Source organism: Urocitellus parryii, chromosome 4 (genome assembly GCF_045843805.1).
Source record: "Urocitellus parryii isolate mUroPar1 chromosome 4, mUroPar1.hap1, whole genome shotgun sequence".
Classification (NCBI taxonomy): domain Eukaryota; kingdom Metazoa; phylum Chordata; class Mammalia; order Rodentia; family Sciuridae; genus Urocitellus; species Urocitellus parryii.
The window spans coordinates 67,618,897-67,646,536 of record NC_135534.1 but is presented as its reverse complement, the minus strand read 5'-3'; the positions used below and the strand labels follow the sequence as shown (position 1 = coordinate 67,646,536).

Below are 27,640 nucleotides of genomic sequence, written 5' to 3'. Positions count from 1 at the left end.
TCTCATTAAAAGCAACAGTTCCTTTCTGTTAGTGTGTAAGGCATAATGAAGAATAATGGTAAACCATGGCTTAAGATAGATTTCGGAAGGCCTGGAAAGTAAGGCTATGACATTTGGCATATATCAAGTTTGTATTTTAAGAAAATCATTTTTGGGCCTGGGTGTGGTGGTGCACGCCTATAATCCCAGTGGCTCAAGAGGCTGAGGCAGGAGGATGACAAGTTCAAAGTCAACCTCAGCAACTTACAGAGGCCCTGACTCTAAATAAAATATTTTTAAAAAGGCTGAGGATATGGTTCAGTGGTTAAGCACCCTGAGTTCAAGTCCCAATACCAAAAAAGAGTATTTATGAGGCTGGGTGTATAAGCTCAGTGGCATAGTGCTTTCCTTGCCTAGTATCAATCCCTTGAGTTCTAACCCCAGCAGTGCCAAAAAAAAAAAAAAAAAAATAGAAGAAAAAAGAAAAAGAAAAAATCATTTTGGAAGTTTTGATGTGGAAAGTGGCTATGAGCAGAGAGACTAGCTATACACTTTTCTTTTTACTAGGAAAAATGCATATGATGTATGAGCTCTAGGCCAAATTCTGGCCACTGAATTGTGCCACTTTCACACACAAAATTAACATAAAATGGTATTGTTTGCTTTTAATGTAGAATCAATTCTAGTGTCCAGTAAAGGTCTGTATATTAACTAACTTTCCACTCTAGCCTTTATGGGTACATGCAATTGTAAGAGCAATGAAAAAGGAAGGAGACCTGGATTCTATTTCAAGCTCTGTTATTAGGTTACACTGTAATCTTGATCAAGTCATATAACTCTTCTAAGCCTCAGTTTCCCCTTTTCAAATGAAAATAATAATATTATTTAATAAAATGACATTTTATAGGAATGAGTAAAGAATAAATGAAATCATATAGATGAAATTATTTTGATGCATTCAGACTATCATTAATATCCTAGCATCTGAGGACTCTACTTTTTAGTTTCCATCTCCACACTGACTTGATGACTGACTGGATTTAGATTTAAATCTAGAATTTACCAGTGTAGTTATATCATCAGCCTGAGACCCTTGGAAGGGCTGATTTCTGACTTCTATTCTCTTACAGGTGAGTGTAAATTACACTGCTAGTAAAGTCCATCATAAGGAAAAGAAATGGGCAAGAATTCAGAAAGGGTATCAGTGTGGCAACTTATGAAATCCAAGAGGAAATAATAATGAATTCTTCCTGGGGGTGCTGGCAAAAATTACAAATAGGTGACATTCGAACTGGATTAAAGTGTCAGTAGCATAGAGAAGGAGAGCTTGCAGGTAGAGGAGCAGCACCACAAGCTCCTAGAGGCTGAAAAGTACAGGAATAGCAGGAAGTAAATATGTTTCCAGGATCTGAGAAAAACTTTGAGCTACAGAACAGCGGGTTACACAGTAATTTGGTGATTTTAACCCCCTTTTTCTTTTTCACTTTTGCAGATACTTGGATCTTTGTTGCTTTGGGAAAGGATACAACTGTACCTGCACACGTGTCATAAGGTAGGATGTTTGATTGTCATGGGGGACTTGAGATCAGGACTGAATGTGCTCTTTGGCATTTAGAGTTACCATACATGATTGCCCTTCTCTCATTATTGCCCTAGAGAAAAGAGATCTGTTGATACAATTTTAACTAAAATTATTAAATTTCTTAAAGTTGTAATCAATTTACTGAAGGAACTGAACCCAAACTTTATTCTTTCTCACTACTTCATGTTGAACTCACTCTATGGCCCTGTTCTTCCCAACCTAGTGAGATCTTAGGCAAATTTCTTACTTTCCCAGTCCTTTTTAGTCACAAGAACGTTCTCCTTTCAATCATGAAAAATTTTAGTTCATCGCTGGCTGTGGTGGCACACATCTATAATCCCAGTAGCTTGAGAGGCTGAAGGAGGATCGTGATTTCAAAACCAGTATCAGCAACTTAGTGAGGCCCTAAGCAATTCTGTAATTCAGTGAGACCCTGTCTCTAAAAAAAAAAAAAAAGAAAGAAAAGAAAAAAAAGAGAGATTCACAGCATTGGGGACAGGAGTCCCCTGTGTTTCTCCTTTACTAGCAAAGCAATAAGCCTTCCTTTTCCTTTTTCTTAAAACCGTGTCCTCATTATTGGATTGGCATTGGGGATGAAGACCAAACTTTCAGCAACAAATCTGGTGACCCAGATGGGACTCAAGAGCAACCCCCGCTGCAGCTTTCTTGGGCAGGCCTGGCTCTCCAAGGAACCCTACTTCCATGCTGAAGATGCAAGGTGGCTGGCAAACTTGTTGAGAGCCAACTGCTGGAGAGTTAGGAGATGGGTGAGTTTGCCTCAGATTGAACCAAGAGCTATTCCTTTGAGTGAAGGAAGGGACTTTGGGACTGTCCCAGCAGCTATGAAGCTCTTTTTGCTTTGGGGAACTCCCACCTTCTCTCCCTGTACAGTGGAGGTTGCTCCTTGTGGTCCACTTTGAGAAAAAGGAAACTGAACTCAGGAAATTCACAACTTTGGCCATTTGGTAAGCCCCTGGTGTGCACACTGAGATCCCTGATTCCACACATCTGGTTCATTTGTGAAGGAACACCTATAGGACCCCCCTATAGTTATAAGCCTATCTAAGATAATGTTTTACTATAATGATGTCCCTTTTGAATAGCTTTCTGGATAATTGCAGTTGGAGTTGGTCTATCAAAAGTAATGTAAGTGGAAGAAATTTGTATGTGCAGGTCTGTCTATTTTAAAGCTTCCTTTCTGTCAGCCCTTGTTTCAGTGATCTTTTCTTGTCTGTGTTTTTTTATTTCTGTTACTGGCCCTTTAAGACATGGGCCATGCTACATTGCTCTTACAAGTAGTCTCTTGAGCAGAGAGGTCTTGGCTTTCTATACCACCTATAGGTATAAGCCTGTCTAAGAGAAGGACATTTTACTGTAACACAGTCTGGCCTTTGGAGTTGATCTGTTGGGGCTAAAGTATATGAAAGAGATTTTGTATGTATAGGCATTTATGCAGTTGCATGATAGGGGTCTGAACCATTCAGGGACTAATTTGAAGGTGCCAGAGGTACTGCCTCTGATATGCAAGGATAGCAGGACACCAGAAGAAAGGGTTATAAAAGATTTAAATATTTTAAACCCAGTGCTGACACTCCCAGCACTGTTTCTTAGCCTGGCCCCAGGAAGCCAAAGATCATCTTACTGTAGGTCAAGGACACCAGCCCTAAACTGGGGAGGAAAAGTCCCAGAAAATCTGCCTTAGCTATAGGAAAACAGCTAAAGAGAACCTGACCTCTGCTATGCCTTCGAGCCCCTTTTGCCCATGGTAGGTAAAGCTGCTGGCCACAAAGGATGTTGCAATAGGTTCCAGCACAGTCAATTTATGACCTGGGAATGAGAATTGTCTCCCATTTTAAGATCTAACAGGACACCTCATTTGGCCAGGGGATGGCCATCATAGGGGCAAAGCATTCCTTGCTATAAAAATATCCCATCAAACTAAGTGCATGGGGAGACTGGCAGAATAAACAACTCACTCCAAAAAGAAAAAGACAGAAACTAAGGCCAACCTACGTTTTGGAGGCAGCCTCTACAAAGGGATCTTCAAGGAAGCCTAAAGAAAAGGATGGAGGGGATTCCAACATGGCTGCCAGCGAAGAGGCAGCACATACAATGCCTCCGTGGTAAGGGGATCAGAGAGACTCATTAATACACCCACATGCGTCCTGCTGAGAGACTTTAAGCAAAATTCCACTGAAAGGAGACCTTCCGGGAACTAGTAAGTTTAATTGGAGGAGTCAGCTTGTCACAGAATACTGAATCTCGGCAACCCAGAGCAGGGGCACAGTCCCGCCGGGGCCGCCAAATGGCGGCTGCCTACACGTTGCAGTGAATATAGGAGCGGACACTGACCGCCTGGACCCCCGCGGGAGGGCTCCGTGAACCGCAGCCGACCGCCGCCCACACGCTACAGCGTTCTTGGGAGCAGTTGCTGCCTGACTGGGCCCCCGCGAGCTGGCTCTGTGAACCGCAGCCGGCCGCAGGCCACACGCTGCAGCGAGTTTAGGAGCGGGTGTTGCCTGCCTGGGCCCCCGCATCCCGGTTCTGTGAACCTCCGCTGGCTACCGCCCACACATTGCAGCGAACTTGGGAGCAGTTGCTGCCTGACTGCCCCCCCCCCCCCCCCCCCCGACTGGCTCTGTGAACCGCAGCCGGCCGCAGGCCACATGCTGCAGCGAGTTTAGGAGCTGCAGACGACTACCCTCCACCTTCCAGCCAGGTGCTGCAAACGACCCCTGACCAGCTCTGCAAAAGGCCCCGCCCACACGCCGAACAGCAGGAGTGGAGACCCACCCAATCCGAGAGGAAGAACTGCTGCACAGTGATTGACTCCCGTCTACTGAGAGGAGAAACTTGGCCCGGTGGACATAGCTCCATCTACTGGAAGAGCAGTTAATAGAACTCTAGGACTGCATTTATAATTTTTTTTTTTTGCTGTCTTTTTAAATGTCTTTTTAATCCATCTTATTTTATTTTATTCTAATTTTTAATTTCATTTTCCATTTCTACTATTATTATTTTTTTTAATTCCTTTTAATCTTCTATTTTTTTCTATCCTTCTTTTCTCCTGTCTTTACATTTCTTTTCAATTTTCTTATTCCCCCTTCCTTGAATTCTACCTGCTTACTCTCATTCTCTTTAGTGACTTCTTCCCATCCCTTCTAATACCTTTCCTCCCAAGCATCAAATATATTTATAGGAGTAAACAGTAACTCAGCAGTCAAACAGAACAAGAAACAATATGAACAGCATGAAAAAGCAAGGAAGAAAAGGAGTGCAAACAATGCAAGGCAGCCCAAATATTCAGGAGGATATAGAGTCACCAGAAAAATGGTCATATAAAGAACTCATGGAACACCTGAGACAGATGGAACGGAACCTTAAAGAGGATACAAGACAGCAAATTCAAGCAGCAAAAGAACACATTGAGAATGAATTACATAAAAAGATAAAAGAAGAAGTTAAGCACCTTTATCAGGAGATAGAGATTATAAAAAAGAATCAAACCATAATCTTAGAAATGAAGGAAATTATAAACCAAATTAAAAACTCAAATGAGAGTATCATTAATAGAGTGGAGCAAGTAGAAGCCAGAACATCAGCTAATGAAGACAAAATATATCATCTGGAAAAGAGTCTAGCCAACTCAGACAGGCTGGTTAAAAATCATGAGAGAAACATACAAGAGATATGTGATAATATAAAAAAACCAAATTTAAGAGTCATTGGGATAGAGGAAGGGATAGAGATTCAAACAAGGGCAATGAGTAATCTACTAGATGAAATAATTACAGAAAACTTTCCAGAAATAAAAAAGGAAACAGATATACAAATTGTAGATGCATACAGGACACCGAGCATACAAAATCACAGTAGACCAACGCCAAGACACATTGTTATGAAGATATCCAATATACAGAACAAAGAGAAAATATTAAAAGCTGCAAGGGAAAAGAGAAAGATTACATTCAGGGGTAAACCAATAAGGTTAACAACGGACTTCTCAACTCAGACGCTGAAAGCGAGAAGATCCTGGAACAACGTATTTCAAACACTGAAAGACAATGGATGCCAACCACGAATTCTGTACCCAGCAAAATTAAGCTTCAGATACGACAACGAAATAAAAATCTTTCACGATAAACAAAAACTAAAAGAATTTGCAGCCAGAAAACCAGCATTGCAAAGCATCTTGAGCAAAACACTTCACGAGGAAGAAATGGAAAACAATAACCAAAGCCAACAGTGGGAAGTACCTCAGTAAAGACAGACGGAGGGGGGAAAGCTAATCATGGTGAAACAAACGCAATTTAAAAAAAAAAAAAAAAACGAGATAAATAATCAAACATGGCTGGCAGTACAAACCATATATCAATAGTAACTCTAAACATTAATGGTTTAAACACTCCAATAAAGCGACATAGGCTGGTGACATGGATCAAAAAAACAAATCCAACAATATGCTGCCTCCAGGAGACTCACTTGACTGGAAAAGACATACACAAGCTGAAGGTGAAAGGTTGGGAAAAAATATACCACGCACACGGTCCTCGCAAGCAAGCAGGTGTGGCCATCCTCATATCGAATAAAATCGACTTCAAGACTAAGTTAATCCAAAGGGATAAGGAAGGACATTATATACTGTTAAAAGGAACCATTAAACAACAAGACATAACAATTATCAATATTTATGCACCAAATAATGGTGCTTCGAAGTTTATAAAACAAATTCTCCTCAAGTTCAAGAACCAAATAGACCACAACACAATAATTATGGGTGACTTCAACACACCTCTCTCACCATTGGACAGATCCTCCAAGCAAAAGTTGAATAAAGAAACTATAGACCTCAATACCACAATCAATAACCTAGACTTAACTGACATATATAGAATATACCAACCATCATCGAATGGATATACTTTTTTCTCAGCAGCACATGGATCCTTCTCAAAAATAGACCATATATTATGCCATAGGGCAACCCTCAATAAATATAAAGGGGTGCAGATTATACCATGCATTTTATCTGATCATAATGGATTGAAACTGGAAATTAATGATAAAAGAAGGAAGGGAAAATCCAATATCACATGGAAAATGAACAATATGTTACTGAATGATCAAAGGGTTACAGAAGACATAAAGGAGGAAATCAAAAAATTCTTAGAGATAAATGAAAATTCAGACACAACCTATCAGAATCTATGGGACACAATGAAAGCAGTTTTAAGAGGGAAATTCATCGCCTGGAGGTCATTCCTCAAAAAAAGGAAAAACCAACAAATAAATGAGCTCACACTTCATCTCAAAGCCCTAGAAAAGGAAGAGCAAAACAATAGCAAATGCAGCAGAAGGCAAGAAATAATTAAAATCAGAGCAGAAATCAATGAAATTGAAACAAAAGAAACTATTGAAAAAATTAACAAAACTAAAAGTTGGTTCTTTGAAAAAATAAACAAGATTGACAAACCTTTAGCCACGCTAACGAAGAGAAGAAGAGAGAGAGAACTCAAATTACTAACATAAGGGATGAAAAAGGCAATATCACAACAGACGCCACAGAAATACAGAAGACAATTAGAAATTATTTTGAAAACCTATATTCCAATAAAATAGAAGATAGTGAAGACATCAATAAATTTCTTAAGACATATGATTTGCCCAGACTGAGTCAGTTGGACACACACGATTTGAACAGACCAATATCAATGGATGAATTTGAAGAGGTAATCAAAAGACTACCAACCAAGAAAAGCCCAGGACCGGATGGGTATACAGCGGAGTTTTACAAGACCTTTAAAGAAGAATTAATACCAATACTTTTCAAGTTATTCCAGGAAATAGAAAAAGAGGGAGTTCTTCCAAATTCATTCTATGAGGCCAACATCACATTGATTCCGAAACCAGACAAAGACACATCAAAGAAAGAAAACTACAGACCAATATCTCTGATGAACCTAGATGCAAAAATCCTCAATAAAATTCTGGCGAATCGGATACAAAGGCACATCAAAAAAATTGTGCACCATGATCAAGTAGGATTCATCCCTGGGATGCAGGGATGGTTCAATATACGGAAATCAATAAATGTTATTCACCATATCAATAGACTTAAAGATAAGAACCATATGATCATCTCAATAGACGCAGAAAAAGCATTCGACAAAGTACAGCATCCCTTTATGTTCAAAACATTAGAAAAACTAGGGATAACAGGAACTTACCTTGATATTGTAAAAGCTATCTACACTAAGCCCCAGGCTAGCATCATTCTGAACGGAGAAAAATTGAAGGCATTCCCCCTAAAATCAGGAACAAGACAGGGATGCCCTCTATCACCACTTCTATTCAATATAGTTCTCGAAACACTGGCCAGAGCAATTAGACAGACGAAAGAAATTAAAGGCATAAAAATTGGAAAGGAAGAACTTAAATTATCACTATTTGCGGATGACATGATTCTATACCTAGAAGACCCAAAAGGGTCTACAAAAAAACTACTAGAACTAATAAATGAATTCAGCAAAGTGGCAGGATATAAAATCAACACGCACAAATCAAAGGCATTTCTGTATATCAGCAACAAAACCTCTGAAATGGAAATAAGGAAAACCACTCCATTCACAATATCCTCAAAAAAAATAAAATACTTGGGAATCAACCTAACAAAAGAGGTGAAAGATTTATACAATGAAAACTACAGAACCCTAAAAAGAGAAGTAGAAGAAGATCTTAGAAAATGGAAAGATATACCCTGTTCATGGATTGGCAGAACTAACATCATCAAAATGGCGATATTACCAAAAGTCCTCTATAGGTTTAATGCAATGCCAATCAAAATTCCAATGGCATTGCTTGTAGAAATAGATAAAGCAATCATGAAATTCATATGGAAAAATAAAAGACCCAGAATAGCAAAAGCAATTCTAAGCAGGAAGTGTGAATCAGGTGGTATAGCAATACCAGATTTCAAACTATACTACAGAGCAATAGTAACAAAAACAGCATGGTACTGGTACCAAAACAGGCGGGTGGACCAATGGTACAGAATAGAGGATACAGAGACTAATCCACAAAGTTACAACTATCTTATATTCGATAAAGGGGCTAAAAGCATGCAATGGAGGAAGGACAGCATCTTCAACAAATGGTGTTGGGAAAACTGGAAATCCATATGCAACAAAATGAAACTGAATCCCCTCCTCTCACCATGCACAAAAATTAGCTCAAAATGGATCAAGGACCTTGATATCAAATCAGAGACCCTGCGTATGATAGAAGAAAAAGTTGGCTACGATCTACATATCGTGGGATCAGGCTCCAAATTCCTTAACAGGACACCCATAGCACAAGAGTTAATAGCAAGAATCAACAAATGGGACTTACTTAAACTAAAAAGTTTTTTCACAGCAAGAGAAACAATAAGAGAAGTAAATCGGGAGCCTACATCATGGGAACAAATTTTTACCCCTCACACTTCAGATAGAGCCTTAATATCCAGGGTTTACAAAGAACTCAAAAAATTAGACAATAAGACAACAAATAACCCAATCAACAAATGGGCCAAGGACCTGAACAGACACTTCTCAGAGGAGGACATACAATCAATCAACAAATACATGAAAAAATGCTCACCATCTCTAGCAGTCAGAGAATGCAAATCAAAACTACCCTAAGATACCATCTCACTCCAGTAAGATTGGCAGCCATTATGAAGTCAAACAATAACATGTGCGGGAGAGGATGTGGGGAAAAGGGTACTCTTGTACATTGCTGGTGGGACTGCAAATTGGTTCGGCCAATTTGGAAAGCAGTATGGAGATTCCTGGGAAAGCTAGGAATGGAACCACCATTTGACCCAGTTATTGCCCTTCTTGGTCTATTCCCGGAAGACCTTAAAAGAGCGTACTACAGGGATACTGCCACATAGATGTTCATAGCAGCACAATTCACAATAGCTAGACTGTGGAACCGACCCAGATGCCCTTCAATGGATGAATGGATTAAAAAATGTGGCATTTATACACTATGGAGTATTACGCAGCACTAAAAAATGACAAAATCATGGAATTTGCAGGGAAATGGATGGCACTAGAGCAGATTATGCTTAGTGAAGCTAGCCAATCCCTAAAAAACAAATACCAAATGTCTTCTTTGATATAATGAGAGCAACTAAGAATAGAGAAGGGAGGAAGAGCAGGAAGAAAAGATTGACATTAAACAGAGGCACGAGATGGGAGGGAAAGAGAGAGAAAAGGGGAATTGCATGGAAATGGAAAGAGACTCTCATTGTTATAAAAAACTACATAAAAGAGGTTGTGAGGGGAATTGGAAGAAAAAACAAAGAGAGAAATGAATTACAGTAGATGGGATAGAAAGAGAAAATGGGGGGGAGGGGGATAGTAGGGGATAGGAAAGGTAGCAGAATACAACAGTCACTAGTATGGCATTATGTAAAAATGTGGATGTGTAACAGATGTGATTCTGCAATCTGTATTTGGGGTAAAAATGGGAGTTCATAACTCACTTGAAACTAATGTTTGAAATATGATATGTCAAGAGCTTTGTAAGGTTTTGAACAACCAATAAAAAAAAAGATGAAAAAAAAAAAAAGACAGAAACAAGGCCACTCTACGATCATGTAGGACCATGATCAAAACAAAGAAGTTATCCTAACCACAAAATGGACCCCCCGAATTCCCTATCCTGGGTAATAGAAGTGACTACTACTTTTCCATATAATTGGAAAAGCAGTGAGCTTCTTTCCTTCCTCCTGCCTTCTAGATAAGAATTAAGGTACCCATCAGAATCATACCTGCTTCTTGACAATATCCAATCCAGAGCAAAGTCCTATTTCCTTAAACCTTCCCCAGAGTCAGCTAACACAAGCTAACAAGTGTGGAGAACCCTTTTCAACACACTTTTACTGAGTGCCTACATCTCTGTCATTGCAAAAGGTCATTAATAAACCAAATTTTGTCAGACTAAAAAAAAAATAAAAAATAAATAAAAAGGATGGAAAGGGCTTCCTGCATTACATATCAATATGCCTAGTATGAGAAAAAGATCCCAAAGGAGCCTCTGGGTACAATTGACAATGGGGAACTCACTTAGTAAGCCTTATGATAATGATAAGGGAAACAGGTCAGGCTCAAATATACTGTTCGCCAACCCCTTAAATGCAAACTGCGAGAAAAACCATTAAGGCACAGTTTTTGTGCATTCTGGATTGTCCAGCTCTCTCCTGGGATGAAATTGTTGTGTAAATTGCATGCACAGGTAACATTCATAAGGTCTGTTTCAGAATACTGAAGGGGTTGAAACTGAAACTAAAAAAGATAAAGGAATGATACAGGTATGGAGATATTTTAGTATAGAAAATTAGAAGGTAAAAGAAATGTTTCTGGATGAGAAAGTATTTTTTCCAGTAAAGTAGTATTCTTGGGCTAAAGTCCAAGAGGAAAGAGAATAAAACTAAGGATGTAAAGTTGTGAATGTCTAAGTAGCAGAAGTTTGTGGAAGGTAAATCTCAAAAAGTTTGTGTTTGTGATTACATTGGCTATAATTGCACAGAGTTATTGGAAATTTAATGCAATTATATGAAGCAAAGTCTGAAACATGGATCTCTTATCAAGATAATTTTCTTGTATTAGGTTTTATTACCTGGGGAAACTAAATCTTAAAGGAATTAGGGTTTGTACCTGATTTAAAGACATAAACACTTTGTAACTGGTTAAACAAACAACTGTCACTTAGATTATAAGTATATGGTTTAGACAGATGTGGTTGACTAAATACATGTGATTAGGTATATGTATGCATCTGAGAACTATATCTGTCTAAGCCTTGTCTAAGTGTTATTTAAAAGTTTATAAAATGAAAGTTTATGTAAGTTTACTGGCGAGATAACCAATAAGTGCTCTCTTTTATATACATTATATCTCACATAGACCGGCCACACTGTCATTTTGGAGACCTGTCTTTGACTAAGTCAATTTCTGATCATTAACACCATTTCCTAAATGTATAAGAGATTTAAAGCTATCCTTTTATTTTTATTAACCCATGCAGACATGTGATTATTTGATGCTGTACACTTTGGATTCTAAATTGTACTCTAAAAGTTAATTAAATGTAAAGTTTAGGAGTGCACTTTTCCAAGTTGGTGTTCTCTGAATTAAAATTTTGTGTAGCAAAAGTCTCAGATAAAATAAAAATAACAAATTTGGTTGGTATTTATTCATGTCATTTGATGTTTTATAACTGGATAAAGTAAGCTGTTGTCAATAAACTATATATACAATTTTGTGTTACTCTTCACACTGGAATTGGAATTTAAATGCATTTTTGGAAGATAATAAGGTGATCCTGGTCTAAAGGTGACATTGTAAAACATGGAAGCATTCTGCCACTTTTTCCACAAAAAGACAGTTAAAAGCTCTCTTAATCTTTCTTTGATTCATGTTTTAAATGTAATGTTGTATTGTTATTTGTAAAGAGCTCTGCCTTACCTGAAATAAGGCTCTGCCTCCAACCTTATTCTATGTGGGAATGGCTTCAAAATAGGCTAGACTTCATCTCATTTAAAGTTGTGTTCAAAAGATTGATTTTTGTTGTAAAGACTACTGTGATCTCAAACAAGGGATATAATGTATAACTAAGTAAAGTTTCAAGATTATAAAAGTTATTTTTTTTGGTTCACAGATATTACATAACATGTTTTTGCTTTATAATTTTATTTTGTATTTTCCTTTTAGACTTTATATAACTGTTGCCTGTTAGCATTTTGTAGAGGTACTGCTTCTTTAAGAGAGAGAGAGAGAGAGAGAGAGAGAGAGAGAGAGAGAGAGAGAGAGAGAATGAATGAGAACACACCTGGGTTAATTTGAGATAATAAGCCATCACCTATAGGAAAGATAGTATATATAATGCTGACTACTAGTATTAACACTAACCCCAATTAAATGAAAGAGGTAACTAAGATTATAGATGTTGAAGTTATAACCTGTGACTCCCTCTTTAAGACTGGTGAAACTGGGTTGCTGGGTGTTTAAAACCAAAAATGTGGAAACCAAAGTCAAGGAAGTAAAAGCGCCAAGGAAAAAATAGTCAACATTTTGGCCCTTGCCCTATAAGGTCAATCAAGACTCAGAGAACAATGGGAACCCTCTCTGGGCCCTGCAGCTCTGGTGAGTCACCTGATCTGCTTATCAAGGAGATGGAGAGGACCCTAGAGAATAAGAAGCCAACCAGTGCACATTCTGCAAAGAGGAGAGTGAGTCATCAGAGACAGAAACATCCCTGATACTTCCAGTAGAAGACACTTATTGTCAGCAAGACTCTGTCCCATCCTAGCAGATGGCACCACTGGTTGAGGAAAGCTAAAGGAGTCAAGAGGCTTCAGACATGTCCCCAAGAGTGATCTCTGAGGAATCTCAGCTGCCTCTGAAGAATAGGTAGGAACAAGGTCAGTTTTGACCAACTTAAACATAAAGTGGACCATTGTTACACTTATAGCCTAAGTGTAACAGGGGTTCACTTGAATGTATCCCTTGTGGCTTTGAAACTTACATGTTTTTCCCCAGTCTTCTTTTTCCTAAATTTCTCCTACCTGTTCTTCTTTTCCCTAACCTCTTCCCTGATCTTCTTTCCCCTGATCTTCTCTGGTATTCTTTTCCCTAAACTTCTCCTTCCTTATCTTCTCTTTCCTGATCTCTCCTCCCTAATCTCATTTTCTCTGAATCACCTCTATAAAAGCCCCCTGTTCCTGCTGATGGGCAGAATCGCAGCCTTTGGGACAGGAGTCCCCTCTGTTTCTCCTTTGCTAGCAAAGTAATAAACCTTCTTTTTTCTTTTTCCCAAAACCGTGTCCTCCATTATTGGATTGGTATTGAGGACAAGGACTGAGTTTTCAACATTAGCACAGCCCTACATGGACATTTAAAAGGAAAAACAATGGTTTTTTAAATGTAACCTAAGAGGTACACTTGTGTTAGCTCTACCAAAAGTAAGTAAAGCTGGAGGCTATAAAGGAAGGGTTCTTGGGTGAGAGTGGCTAATAATAATGATCATAAAGGACTCTTTTGAGTCACAAATTTGTCCTGAGTTAATTTGAGCCTGATCTCATAGACCTACAAATTTTCCTAACTTCCTACATTGATAAAGTTGATCTTTTTTTTTTACTGATATGATTATGAGTTGTTGTCTTCATGGTTTTCAGAGACTGGCTTAAAAACTAACTGCTTTTGTGCTAATTCTTTACAAAAAAGTAATGCTTTGTTATCTGCTTATTGTTGTCTTAGAATGATCCCTTCCCTGTGTGCCTTTTCCAGTCACCTGCCATCTGCCACTGTGGACCTCTGAACTGCTTTGATTCCGAATACCCTTAACTATTCATGCCCCAACTGATAGAGAATAAGGACTTTGAGTTACTTCCCCCTAACTTTGCCCTCTTTCAGCAGGAAGCAGCTTGGAGGTGTCATCACCCATTTTTCCATAGAAATGGAAATGTAGAAATTGACAGAGGGGAAATGTAACAGTGGTCCACTTTATGTTTGAATATAACCCTTGATGCTCGGCCACTGCAACTTATTTTTAAAATGGACATGTTTCTTTCTCTTTCTCTCTCCCTGCTCCTCCATAATCTCTCCCACTCTCTAATCTCAGAGGAAATAGGATTATCTTTCTTCCCCATTTTAGGCAGATTCATCCGTTCTTGAGTACACACCCACCATAAGAATGAAGTAATACAGAAAGTAATATAGACTTTGGGAACGGTACCAGAAGATCTCAGAAATGACTCAATCCCAAATTAGCAAGTGAATCACAAATCTGACAGACAATCATGGAATATAGCCTTTGAATCACCTCTTTAAAAGCCCCCTGTTCCTGCTGATGGGCAGAAGCATAGCCTTTGGGACTGGAGTCCCCTGTGTTTCTCCTTTGCTAGCAAAGCAATAAACCTTCTTTTTCCTTTTTCTTAAAAAGAAAAAAAAATGCTGAGAATGTAGCTCAGTGGTTAAGTGCCCTGAGGTTCAATCACTGGTACATACATACATACATACATACATAAATATTTAGTTCAAGGAAACTGTCATGCTAAGTAAAATCAACCTGTCCCCAAAGAATCACAGTTCAGATGTTTTCTCTTGATAAGTGAAAGTTGATCCAAAATAAAGGGTAGGATAAAAAAGAAACTAGAAGATTGGTGGAGTAGACAAAGGGGAATGAAGGGAAGAGAAGAGGGATGGGAGAGGCAAAAGACAATGGAATGAATCTGATCTAACTTTCCTTTGTACGTGTATTAATATACATGGTGAAATCTCACCATCATGTACATCCACAAGATACTAATTAAAAAAAGAAGTATAAGTAAATAGCAGAAACATCAGTAGAGCAGAGGGAAGGGAACAGGAGTGGGGTCAGGTAGGAGAGATGGAGGGAAAGGGAAAGTACTAGGGTCTGAATTAGAACAAATTATATTCCATGCTTTTATAATGATGTCAAAATGAATCCTATTGTTATATATAACTAAAATGAAAAAAAGTGTTCAACATCTCTAGTAAATAAAGAAATGCAAATCAAAATTATTCTAAGATTTTATCTCACTCCTGTCAGAATGGCAATGATCAAGAATACAAGCAACAGTAAATGTTGGCAAGGTTGTGGGGGAAAAGGGTACACTCGTATGTTGCCGGTGGGAATGCAAATTGGTGCAACCACTGTGGAAAGCAGTATGTAGATTCCTCAGAATCTTGGAATGGAAACATCATTTGATCTTGTTATCTTGGAATGGAACCACCATTTGATCAAGTTATCCCACTCCTTGGTCTATCTCTGAAGAGCTTAAAAGCAGTGTACTACAGTGATATAGTCACATTAATGTTTATAGAAGCTCAGTTCACAATAGCTAAACTGTGGAACCAACCTAGATGCCCTTTAACCAATGAATGGATAAGGAAAATTTGGTATATGTACCTAATGGAATATAACTCAGCCTTAAAGAAGAATGAAATTATGGCATTTGCCAGTAAATGGATGGAGCTGGAGCATATCATGCTAAGTGAAATAAGCCAATCCCAAAGAACCAAAGACTGAATGTTTTCTCTGATATGAAGATGCTGATTCATAATAAGGGAGGGGGTGAGGGAATATTAGAGATCCTTTATATTAGAGGAAAATGAAGGGAGGAGAGAGATTTGGGGGTACGAAGGATAATAGAATGAATCTGACATAATGACCCTATGTGTACATATGATTACATGATTGGTGTAATTCTACATTATATACAACCAGGAGAATGAGAAATTGTACTCCATTTATGTATGATGTGTCAAAATGCATTATACTAGTGTGTATAACTAATTAGAGCAAATAAAAATACAAAAGAACAAGAAATATTTAAATATTAAAAAAAGAACCAGTGACGGGCTGGGGTTGTGGCTCAGTGATAGAGCGCTCGCCTAGCATGTGGGAGACGCTGGGTTCGATCCTTAGCACCAGGTAAAAATAAATAAAATAAAGGTATTATGTCCAACTACAACTAAAAAAAATTTTTTAAAGAACCAATGAAAAAAAAGTTAGCTCATTATAATAATCCAAACCACAGCTTTATTGATTTTAAAGCTTTCCCCTCCCTATTTGGACCTGATCCAAGGCTGGAAATCTATATTGGTGGAGAGAGCATGGAGGTCCTTTCATCTTTCCTCCCCACAAATGGAGTGTAGGGGAAGAGGAGGAAGACAAGAGCACTGTCCTGCAAGGTGGCACAAGCTGGCATCTAGGTACATGCACAGTTGGTTTGTTTCCCTTGTGTCATTTTACTGTGTGTGTGTTTTCAGGGACTCTTCTCTGAAAATCTTGACTGAAACTCTGTTGGTGGAGTCAATGCCTATAATCTTCCTTTCTTTTCTTTTTTTAAAATATGCTCTCATTTTTATTCAATATGTCCATTTTTGTGAGGGTGGAGAGTTAGATTCAAAACAATTTTCAATTTAAGGGTCTTTTATACATAAATTGCCATCATGACTAGTATTCAAAATATTTTTAATATTATAAGATTCACATGGTGAACATAAAACTTCTATACTTTACTCAATGGAAAACAAAAATAGCTATTTTTTTAAAGAAACATACAGATAAAAGGAATGAACACTGAGGTCTAGGATAAATTGATGACAGTTTATGAAATTCAATTAATATTCCTTTGGGAAGGACTAAAACCAAAAAAGTGCTTTTACTTCCATGATGCCCTGTCCCAGAAAGACTTGCCAAGGTAGGTAAAGTATATAAATGCTATATAGCACCACGCAGAACTACAGTCAAGTACAGCTAAAAATAATAGAGAAAGGTTTACCATTTGACCAGTGGATAATACATTTAAGGCATTGAACTTGGTTACCTTTTGCAGAATTCTAAACTATTCACATTAACAATCACATTCATTGTAGTGTTTGCTACAGGGAGGCATATAACCAAATATTTTGGCTAAAATAAGACAGGAAGGCATTCCTTTTGTCCTATTTAAAAATAGCCATATTAAAATCTAATGGCAATCACTGGCAAATAGATGGAAGGGCCCATAGGAAAGGGAAAGCAAAAAATAAAATCTTAATACTATTCCAGTGGACTGAAGTAGAGAAATGAAAATCCCTTAAAATGTAAATAGCACTTGACTGTTAGAATGGGTTTCCTTCAAGTGAAACAACAGCATTGCCTCCCAGTTTCTCTCCAAGTGTTGAATGGTCCTTAATATGATCAAGCCATTTACTTGCCATTCATATTTAATGCCTATAAATTTCTTTTTAATGGCATCTTTAGAGGTAGCAGAAATCATATTGCTTTTTAAGGGTGCATTTTGGGGAGCCCAGAATATTAAATGCTAGGTTTTCTACATTCTTGTTTCATATGTGACACTGTACAGAGTATATCAGTGATAATTCAGATGTGTAAGAGTCCTTTACAGTATCACCAGTATTACCCATTTGTCTATATTGCTTAAACCCAAGAGAACTGCTTTGTTTTTTCATCTCTTCTTATGTAGATTTCCTTACTTTCATATCATTAAAAACTTTGATGTCTTCGTCATTCACTCTAACTCCAGATGCCATAGTGCCTACAGCTCTGGCTCTGTGACCCAAACAATGCCTATCTTCTTATAACCCCCCTGAAATTTCTCCTTTGAAGTCCTTTTGATCTTTTCTCAGTTTGAATTTCTTTAAAATGATGCTAGCAAGAGATCCAAGATGGCGAAATAGGGGGAGGAAGCATTTCTTGTTGCTCTGTGACTCTTGACTTGAGATTCAAGCAGAGAAAATACTGTTTCTCTGTGAAGCAGCAAATGCTGCCCACTGATACCCTGATGTTTATCCCCCATTTATCCACCACGATTGCCAGCCATCTACTATCATATCACCCACCTTTTGAGTGCAGATCACTCCCTGACTGCCGCCTCTCCACTGCCATTTGCTCACCTCTTGCCTGCCCATCTCCTGCCTTTCACCTACCCATCACCTGCTGCCTAAAGACCACCCATCAGTTGCCCACTTTAGCCTGCAGACCACCAGCAGATTGCCTGCTGCCTGGAAGTCCATTGTCACAATACCTGCAGGTTTGGTTACATGCAGCCACAGACATCTTGGGACACTGGCCAGGGCCTGCGGTTTGCCGCCATCATTGCTGCCATCTTGGGGAACAGCTGCCTCAGTATGGGGACACCAGCCAGGGTCTGAAGATATATTTTCAGGGTACCTGAAAGTCTGGTGGCAACTGAGGTCTTTCTGCTGGATGTGGTGGTGACTGCCATCTGGCTGCCTCTTTGCAGGGTTGCTCCTTTGTGTGAGTGCATCTCTGGTGGTCTCTTTGCAAGATGAAAGGGCATTGAGATCTTGGGTCTGCAGCAAGATGGAGCCTGGGGAACCTGAAGCCCAGCTCCCTCAGAGAGCAGCGAGGGTTAGTCTGGTCTAGCAAGCCTGTGGAAAACCCAAGATTAGGGGCAGTACCCCTGGAGAGCAAAAGTTGGAGAAACTCAAGAAAACCAGGTTTTCTCCAGCTCAGTGAGTCCTGAAGTGTGCAGGGATGGAAGGCGCCAGCTACAAAGAGTGAGAAGCCTGGAAGAAGTTGTGAGAGCATCTTGCTATATTGACTTGCCCACCCAACCAGTTGTCCAGCACCCACCTCACTAGAGCTACTATCCATAGTGCTACATGGGAAGACACATAAACAACTTTCAGATAACCCCACCTATTGGCAGAGAAGGGAAACTGAGAAATTTTTTAAAAGCTAATGGAAGCAATTATTCAGTTTTCCATTGAGGACCCCCCCTAACATCTCTGCCATCTTTGAATTCAAATATTTTTCATATATCAATTTGTTGAGGAATGGGATGTCTGAATAATATGTTATAATTTTGTTGTATATTCTTAAATTTTTATTTTATTGTTTTTGTAATATGTATAATTTTTCTCTGTGGATTCTCTTTCTCACTTCTCTCATAGCCATCCTCTATTAATTCCTCCTTCACTCTTATTTTTACCTCAATCTTCTCTTCTTCTCCCTCAGAAACATCACTTCTTGCACTACTTCTCTTCTCTCATTGTCTATCATTTGAAATGGTCAACCCCTTTAGTAAACTTATTGTTTATATTGTAGTCAACAATTGAACACATCATTTCAGTTTATTGTGACAAAACTGTAGATGCTTAATAGGAGTTATTTGGTTTAAAGGTGTATATTGTTTGCATTGGATGCTGTTAATACTGGTCTCCCTCTTAAAGGTAAGGTACTGGAAGCCTTCAGGGACACTATAAGACTACAGGGTAAAAACTGTACTGCTTCAGATCCATACTGCTAGATGGGAAGACACACAAACATGCAAAAACAAGGGAACAAAGTTCCTCAAACAAACCAAGATGTTCCAACATTAGAATCCATAGACAACACAGTAGAAAAAATGTCAGAAAAGGAGTTTAGAAGGTACATAGTTAGGCTGATCTTCGAAAGGATGATATATGAGAGAAAATACAGAAAGTAAAAGATCACTTCAATAAAGAAGCAGAGGGCTGGGGTTGTGGCTCATCGGTAGAGCGCTCACCTAGCACATGCAAGGCACTGGGTTCGGTCCTCTGCACCACATAAAAATAAATAAATAAAGTTATTGTTTCCAACTACCACTAAAAAATAAATATTAAATAAAGAAGCAGAGATTATAAAAAAGAATCAAGCAGAAATACTCAAAATGAAGGAAACAATAAACCAAATAAAAAATTCAATGGAAAGTATCACCAACATACTACACCACTTGGAAGATAGAACCTCAGGCCATGAAGACAAAATATATACTCTTGAAAATAAAGTCGACCTTACAGAGAAGATGGTAAGAAACCGTAAACAGAACTCCAAGAAATATAAGATAACATGAAAAGACTAAATTTAAGACTAGATGAAGGAGTGGAGATACAAACCAAAGGAATACATGATCCTTTCAGTGACATAATATTAGAATATTTCCAAAATCTAAAGAATAAAGTGGAAAATCAACTACAGGAGGCTTACAGGATACCCCAAATGTACAGAATTACAGAAGACCCACACCAAGGCATATTATAACAAGAATGACCAATATACAGAATAAGGATAGAATTTTAAAGTCTATGAGAGAAAAAAATCAAATTACACATAAGAGGAAACCAATTTTTATTTCAGTTGATTTCTCAATCCACATCCTCAAAGACAGGAGGTCCTAGAATAATATATATCAAACTCTAAAAGAAAATGGATGCCACCTGAGAATTTTCTGTCCAGCAAAATTAAGCTTTGGATTTGATGATGAAATAAAAACTTTCCATGATAAACAAAAGTTAAAGGAATTCACAACTAGAAAGCCTGCACAACACAACATTCTCAGCAAAATATTCCATGAGGAGGAAGTAAAAAAAAAAAAAAAAAGAAAACCAGCAAAGGGAGGAACTACACTAAATGAAAGGTAAATCAAAGAAGTATCTAAATCAAGTTAAAAACCAAAAATAGGAGTTGGATTCCAAGATGACGGGCCAGAGGGAGGCAGCATCCTGTGTTGTTCTGTGACGAAGATTTTACTTAGTCAGAGTACTGCATCTCAGAGAGTGTAAAAATTCAACAAATAAATGACCTAACATTACATCTCAAAGCCCTAGAAAAAGGAAAACAAATCAACACCCAAAGCAGAAGAAGACAGGAAATAATTAAAATCAGAACTGAGTGGATGTGGCTCAGCAGTAGAGCATTCTACTGCAAGGCACTGGGTTTGATCCTCAGTACCACATAAAAATAAATAAATAAAAATAAAGGTATTGTGTCCAACTACAACTAAAAAATATTTTTTAAAAAAATTAGAGCTGAAATCAATGAAATTGAAACAAAGGAAACAATTGAAAAAACTGACAAAACGAAAAGCTGGTTCTTTGAAAAAATAAATAAAATTGATAAACTCTTAGCTACACTAATGAAGAGAAAGAGAACTCAAATTACTAAAATGCATGATGTAAAAGGAAATATCATGATAGACACTACTGAAACACAGAAGATAATTAGAAACTCTTTTGAAAATTTATATTCCAATAAAATCTCAAAGACATCGACAAATTTCTACAGACATATGATCTACCCAAACTGAATCAGGAGGACATACACAATTTAAATAGATCAGTTTCAAGCAAAGATATATGAAGACACCATCAAAAGTCAACCAACCAAGAAAAGCCCAGGACCAGATGGATTCTCAGTCGAGTTCTACAAGACCTTCAAACAAGAATTAATACCAATACTCCTCAAATTATTCCATGAAATAGAAAAGGAAGGAACCCTTCCAAACTAGTATCACCCTAATTCCAAAACTAGACAAAGGCACATCAAGGAAAGAAAGCTTCAGACCAATATCCCTGATGAACATAGACACAAAAATTCTCAGTAAAATTCTAGCAAATCACATACAAAAACATTAAAGACAGCACACCATGATCAAGTAGGGTTCATCCCAGGAATGCAAGGTTGCTTCAATGTGTGGAAATCAGTAAACATAATGCATCACGTCAACAGACTTAAGAATCATTTGATTGTCTTGATAGATAACAGAAAAAGCATTTGACAAAATACAGCATTTCTTCATGTTCAAAACACTAGAAAAACTAGGGATAGTAGGAACATACCTCAACATTGTAAAACTATATATGCTAAGCCCAAGGCCAACATCCTTCTAAATGGAGAAAAATTGAAAGCATACCCTCTAAAAACTGGAAAAAGATAGGAATACCCTCTTTCACCACTCCAATATAGTCCTTGAAACTGTAGCCAGAACAATCAGATACATGAAAGAAATTAAAGAGATACAAATAGGAAAAGGAAGAACTCAAAACTATCATTATTTGCTGAGGGCACAATTCTATATTTAGAAGATCCAAAAAATTCCCCCAGAAAACTTATATAGGTAATAAATGAATTTAGTAAAGTAGCAAGATATAAAATAAGATATAAAATCAATATCCATGAATAAATAAATAAATCAAATGCATATCTATACATAAGCAATGAATCCACTCAAGAGAAATTGAGAATACCACAGTAACCTAAAAAAAAAAAACTTGGAATCAATTTTATAAAATATGTGAAAAACCTCTACATTGAAAAGTACACAACACTAAAGAAAGAAATTGAAGAAAACCTCACAAGATGGAAAGCTCTCCCATGCTCTTGGATAGGCAGAATTAATATAGTCAAAATGACCATACCACCAAAAACATTATACAGATTTAATACAATTCCTATTAAAATCCAATGACATTCTTCATAGGACTAGAAAAAGCAACCATGAAATTCATTTGGAAAAATAAGAAACCCAGAGCTGGGGTTGTGGCTCAGCGGTAGAGCGCTTGCCTAGCACATTTGAGGCCCTGGATTCGATCCTGAGCAAAATAAACAAAATAAAACTATTGTGTCCAACTAAAACATAAATATTTTTAAAAAAGAGACCCAGAATAGCCAAAGCAATCTTTCGCAAGAATAGTGAAGCAGGAGGCATCACAATACCAGACCTTAAACTACACTACCAAGCAATAGTAACAAAACCAGCACGATATTGTCACCAAAATAGACATGTAGACCAGTGGTACAGAATAGAAGAAACAGAGACAAACCCACATAATTATAGTTTTCTCATATTATACAAAGGCACCAAAAAAATACATTGGAAAAAGATAGCCTTTTCCAGTGCTGGGAAAACTAGAAATCCATATGTTGCAAAATGAAATTAAACCTCTATCTCTCACCCTGCATAAAAATCAACTCAAAGTGAATCAAAGACTTTGGCACTAGAACAGAGACCCTGTGCCTAATAAAAGAAAAAGTAGGCCCAAATCTTCATCACATCAACTTTGGACCAGACTTCCTTAACAAGACTACTAAAGCACAAGAAATAAAATCAAGGACCAATAAATGGGACAGATTCAAACTTAAAAGCTTCTTTTCAGCAAAGGAAACAATCAATAATGTAAAGAGAGAGCCTACAGAATAGGAAAAAATTTTTACCATATGCACCTCAGATACAGCACTAGTCTCCAGGATATATAAAGAAGTCAAAAAACTTAACACCATAAAGCCACAAAACCCAATCAATAAATGGGCTAAGAACTGAACAGATGCTTCACAGAAGAAGACATACAATCAATCCACAAACATATGGAAAAAATGTTCATTATCTCTAGCAATTAGAGAAATGCAAGTCAAAACTGTCCTAAGATTTCATCTCACTCCAGTCAGAATGGCAATTATCAAAATTGCAAGTAGTAATAAATGTTGGCAAGGATGTGGGGGAAAAGGTACATTCATACATTGCTGGTAGGACAACAAATTGGTGCTGCCATTATGGAAAGGAGTATGGAGGTTCCTCAGAAAACTTGGAATGGAACCACCATTTGACCCAAGTATCCCACTCCTTGGTTTATACTCAAAGGACTTAAAATCAGCATAATACAGTGACACAGTCATATCAGTGTTTATAGAAGCTCAATTCACTATAGCTAAACTGTGGAACCAACATAGATGGCCTTCAACAAATGAATGGATAAAGAAAATGTGGTAAATATACACAATAGAATATAATTCAGCCTTAAAGAAGAATGAAATTATGGCATTTGCAGGTAAATGGGTAGAACTAGAGAATATCATGCTAAGTGAAATAAGCCAAACCCCAAAAAACCAAAGGCCGAATGTTTTCTCTGATAATGGGTAGGGAAGAATGAAGGAACTCTGGATTGTGCAGAGGGGAAAGGGTGGAGGGCTTGAGGGATGGGGATGGGAAGGACTGTAGAATGAGAAAGACATTTTTACTCTATATACATGTACAGCCAGAGGAATGAATAATTGTGCTCCATTTGTGTACAGTGTGTCAAAATGCATTCTACTGTCATGTGTAACTAATAAGAACAAAGTAAAAATAAATATGGGCTGGGGATGTGGTTCAAGTGGTAGCACACTTGCCTGGCATGCCCGGGGTGCTGTGTTTGTTCCTCAACACCACATAAAAATGAAAAATAAAGATATTTTAGTTTTAGTTTTCCACCTAAAACTAAAAATAAATATAAATAAATAAATAAATAAATACCAAAAAAAAAAAAAAAAAGATACTAGCATGGTTTAATCTCAAAAGGCTGGTATCTAGGCCTAGGGTTGTGGCTCAGCAGTAGAGTGCTCACCTAGCATGTGCGAGGACCTGGGTTTGATCCTCAGCACCATGTAAAAATAAAAATAAAATAAAGGTATTGTGTGCCGCAGTCTGGCTGGGCACAGTTCAGGAGCTACTTGTCAAAAGAAACGAACTTTATTTTTAGAAACACACCACACCACACAGCTCCTCAGGAAAACCTTCAGAGCCCAACTGCCACCACCGGCTTCCCACAAGCCTCTCAACCTCCCTCCCTCCTCCTGCTCTTGAGGCTGATTGGCTGGGTTGTGTGGGTGGAGCCAAAAAAAAGTCCCCCAATGAGCAGCTTTGTGGTCTGACAGGGCGGGGAAACAGCCCAATGAGCATCACCGCAGAGGAGCCAATCAGTTGGCAGCTGGAAGTTTGCTGGGGCCCCTTTGGCTGTGGCTCTCAACAATTGTATCCATCTACAACTAAAAAATAAATATTAAAAAAATAAAAAAGGTACATATCTGGCCCTAGAGAATAGGCAACTTGATTCAATCATCTGTGAACCTACAGCATATTTCCAGCATAGCCTCCCTTATTTTGCCATGGGCTTAAGCAGCTCTAGTGACAGCCTCTTGCTTTTTTGTGAACTTCTTCAGGCATGATAGTGATATCATACTTGGTTTTCTCAAATTTGAGAACATTTAAGTAATGTCCTTAAGTCTGTTATCATATAACAAGTACACATGAAAACATAAATTTTAGAGTTATTAGAATGATGGAAATTGAAGCCACTAGAATCTGTGATGCTTGGAATTTTAGTTTTGTTTTTCTCAGAATAAACCCAGGAAGAAAGAATTTATACCAAACTCATAACCCCTTCATCTTCTATGTAGGAATATCCAGAGATGAATGAATGGCCTCAGACAAAACTCCTTTTAATCATGCTAATAATCTGATCTCCTAGTAAATACATTTAAAGTATTTATTAACCAAAAGATAACAGAGTCCTTTTCTGTGAACATTTCTAATAGGATAGACTGGGTATATCTAGGTACCTTTGCTGTAAATATATAAATCTTAATAGATTCCACCTTTGCTGGAATATATAGATTTCTTTTGTGGAAGACATGGTTTGCTAAAGTTGTAAGATTAATGGAGTAACAAGTAAGGATGCTTCAAAACCAGAATGGCTCCTTCTTTAAAGCAGTGTTTTTATATATTTTGCTCAAAACACATCTCATAATTAAGTCCTAAAGCAGGATGCATCACTAATGGAGGAAAGACTTTTTAAAAATGAATAGCTATATTTGACATGATTAGATTTCTCTAAGGGAACATATTTTATCTTTATCTCATGATTGTTTGAATCATTTAAATAATTTGTGAAGTTTGGTGTTCAGTAAGATCTGTGATTCTTAAGAGTCTGATTTGACCTTTGTGATGTGATGCTTTTAGTTTACTAATAAGTTAAGATTTTTGCGTCGATATGCGTAAAAGATATCCGTGTCTACTATTTTGTTCTTACGATGCTTTTATTAAATTTGGGTATAACTATTTTGTTGGCTTTATAAGAAAAGTTAGAAAGTATTTCTTCTATTCTCTGGAAGAATTTGTAAAAGTTTGGAGACATTTCTTCAGAAGTATTTGGTAGAATTCGCTAGCAAAAAGTTATTTTGCGAGAGGTTTAATTGTACGTTTAATTACTTTAGATAGACCATGGAAAGGAAAGAACTATCTAGATAGCAGCACACATTTAGGAAAACTATACATTTGAAGTAGAAGAAGTTAAAATTATGTCTTAGTTTTTATGTTCTTTCTTTATAAACCATATAGTCTTCTGGTAGGCAGATTATTTTTCATCTGTTCAACAAATATTTATTGAATGCTTACCATGTGCCAGGTATTCTTCAAGGCACTGAGGATATAATCATAAATAATATAAATGTCCTTGATCTTGTGATGCTTATACTCTGTCGAGGAAGACAGATGTCAAAAAGGCAATTTCAAAATATTTTTTACTTAAAATCTAATTGAGTTGAGATTTAAAGAAAAAGTGAGGATTTGTAGTGACTATTGTTGAAACTGAGAGATACCAAGCCATATTGAAGACTGAGACTAGAGATGATAAATTAATAATACATCAAGCCACATAATTGTGTAATTTTTTTCCAGTATGCTGTACAGCAAAGACTGAGGAGCTAAAGTGAATGATTGAATCCACCATTGTAATTTGTAGGATGATTAGATTAAAAGGATGAGATGAGGTCCCTGATATTGTAAATATACACATAAAATTCCCAAACTTGGTGCCTACAAGTCAGAAGATCCTTTTTGTTTCCCCAGATCCTGATTATGATAATGATTACGCTATGCACCTTCATACTGTGTGTTATATGCATATTCTGGAAAGATAAGTGGCTGATAGCTGGGCTGTCACTGCAGGTAAGCATCATTCTGTAGCTCTTAGTACTATCTGTCCATATATGTCTAGCCTGACTTTTAACTTTCTCCCAGATCTTTGCACCTGTTGTACAGCCGATCAGCATAATTGTGATGGTTATCCTTTCCTGGCCTTTGGCCATGTATATGGGCTGTTTGGAAAGAGAAGGTATGTCATTTGGGGTGGGTTCTTGCCTGATCCCTTCAATTCTGGCTTTAGCTTACATACTCTATGCAGAAAAATAGAAACTTGGTAGATAGCCATCCCTACACTCTTTGAAATTCCTTTAGCTTGTTACATAGGCATGTTTCTTATGTTTACTCACTACCCTATGTGGCCTGTCATACTGTTTCCATATACTGTTTCCATGAGGAAGCAGATCTTCTTCTAAAGATCTTTGTTCTAGAAAAATAAGTTGTATCTTTATGTTATTGTATATCTACTCTAGGGAGACAAAAGGCCATTTAAATTTTTGACCAGAGTGTGGTGCAAGTCACAGTTCCTTCAGTTTGTATTCAAATGTTACTAATTCAAGTAACATTAGGTCCAAAGATCAATGATTACATCCAAGTTATTCAAAGCAGGCCCCTGTGAATCCCTGTCATATCTGGGGACTTACAATGGGAACAGAAATTTCTCTGCCACTGGTTTCCTCTCCATTTACCCTTCCCCTACTGTAACAGAAAGGGAAGAAAATGGAATCTGTACACTAAACTTTTTGAGAATGGAGTTATCTTTTACCATCCTTACTGAGAAACCATAGGATCTTCTTTCTGTATCTCCCTGTTTACTCTTGGTTCAGTAAGGGGCATTTACTTCTTGGCTTGTGGAGGGATGCAGGTAAGAGACCATCTGATTTGATAGTGGTGCCATTGTATGTTTATATAGTGTATTTGTGTGGTGTGGGTGAGAGGAAAATTTTAGAAATTACTTCTGGGGCAGGAGTTTAAAAAGGACAATAGTAAACTCTTTT

At 37.6% G+C, this 27,640-nt stretch overlaps 1 protein-coding gene and 1 pseudogene across 1 annotated transcript in view; one reads left to right on the top strand and one right to left on the bottom strand.

Annotated features, from left to right (window-relative positions):
- Window positions 1-27,640, top strand: part of Gdpd4 (glycerophosphodiester phosphodiesterase domain containing 4) — a 101,266-nt gene that overhangs the window by 1,471 nt on the left and 72,155 nt on the right. Inside the window, exons 2-4 of the mRNA XM_077797294.1 lie at window positions 1,472-1,531; window positions 26,571-26,669; window positions 26,742-26,835. Of these exons, the coding sequence (XP_077653420.1) occupies window positions 1,472-1,531; window positions 26,571-26,669; window positions 26,742-26,835 (253 nt within the window). The remainder of the gene's footprint in view (window positions 1-1,471; window positions 1,532-26,570; window positions 26,670-26,741; window positions 26,836-27,640) is intronic.
- LOC113181688 (cofilin-2 pseudogene) lies at window positions 17,242-17,673 on the bottom strand (annotated as a pseudogene).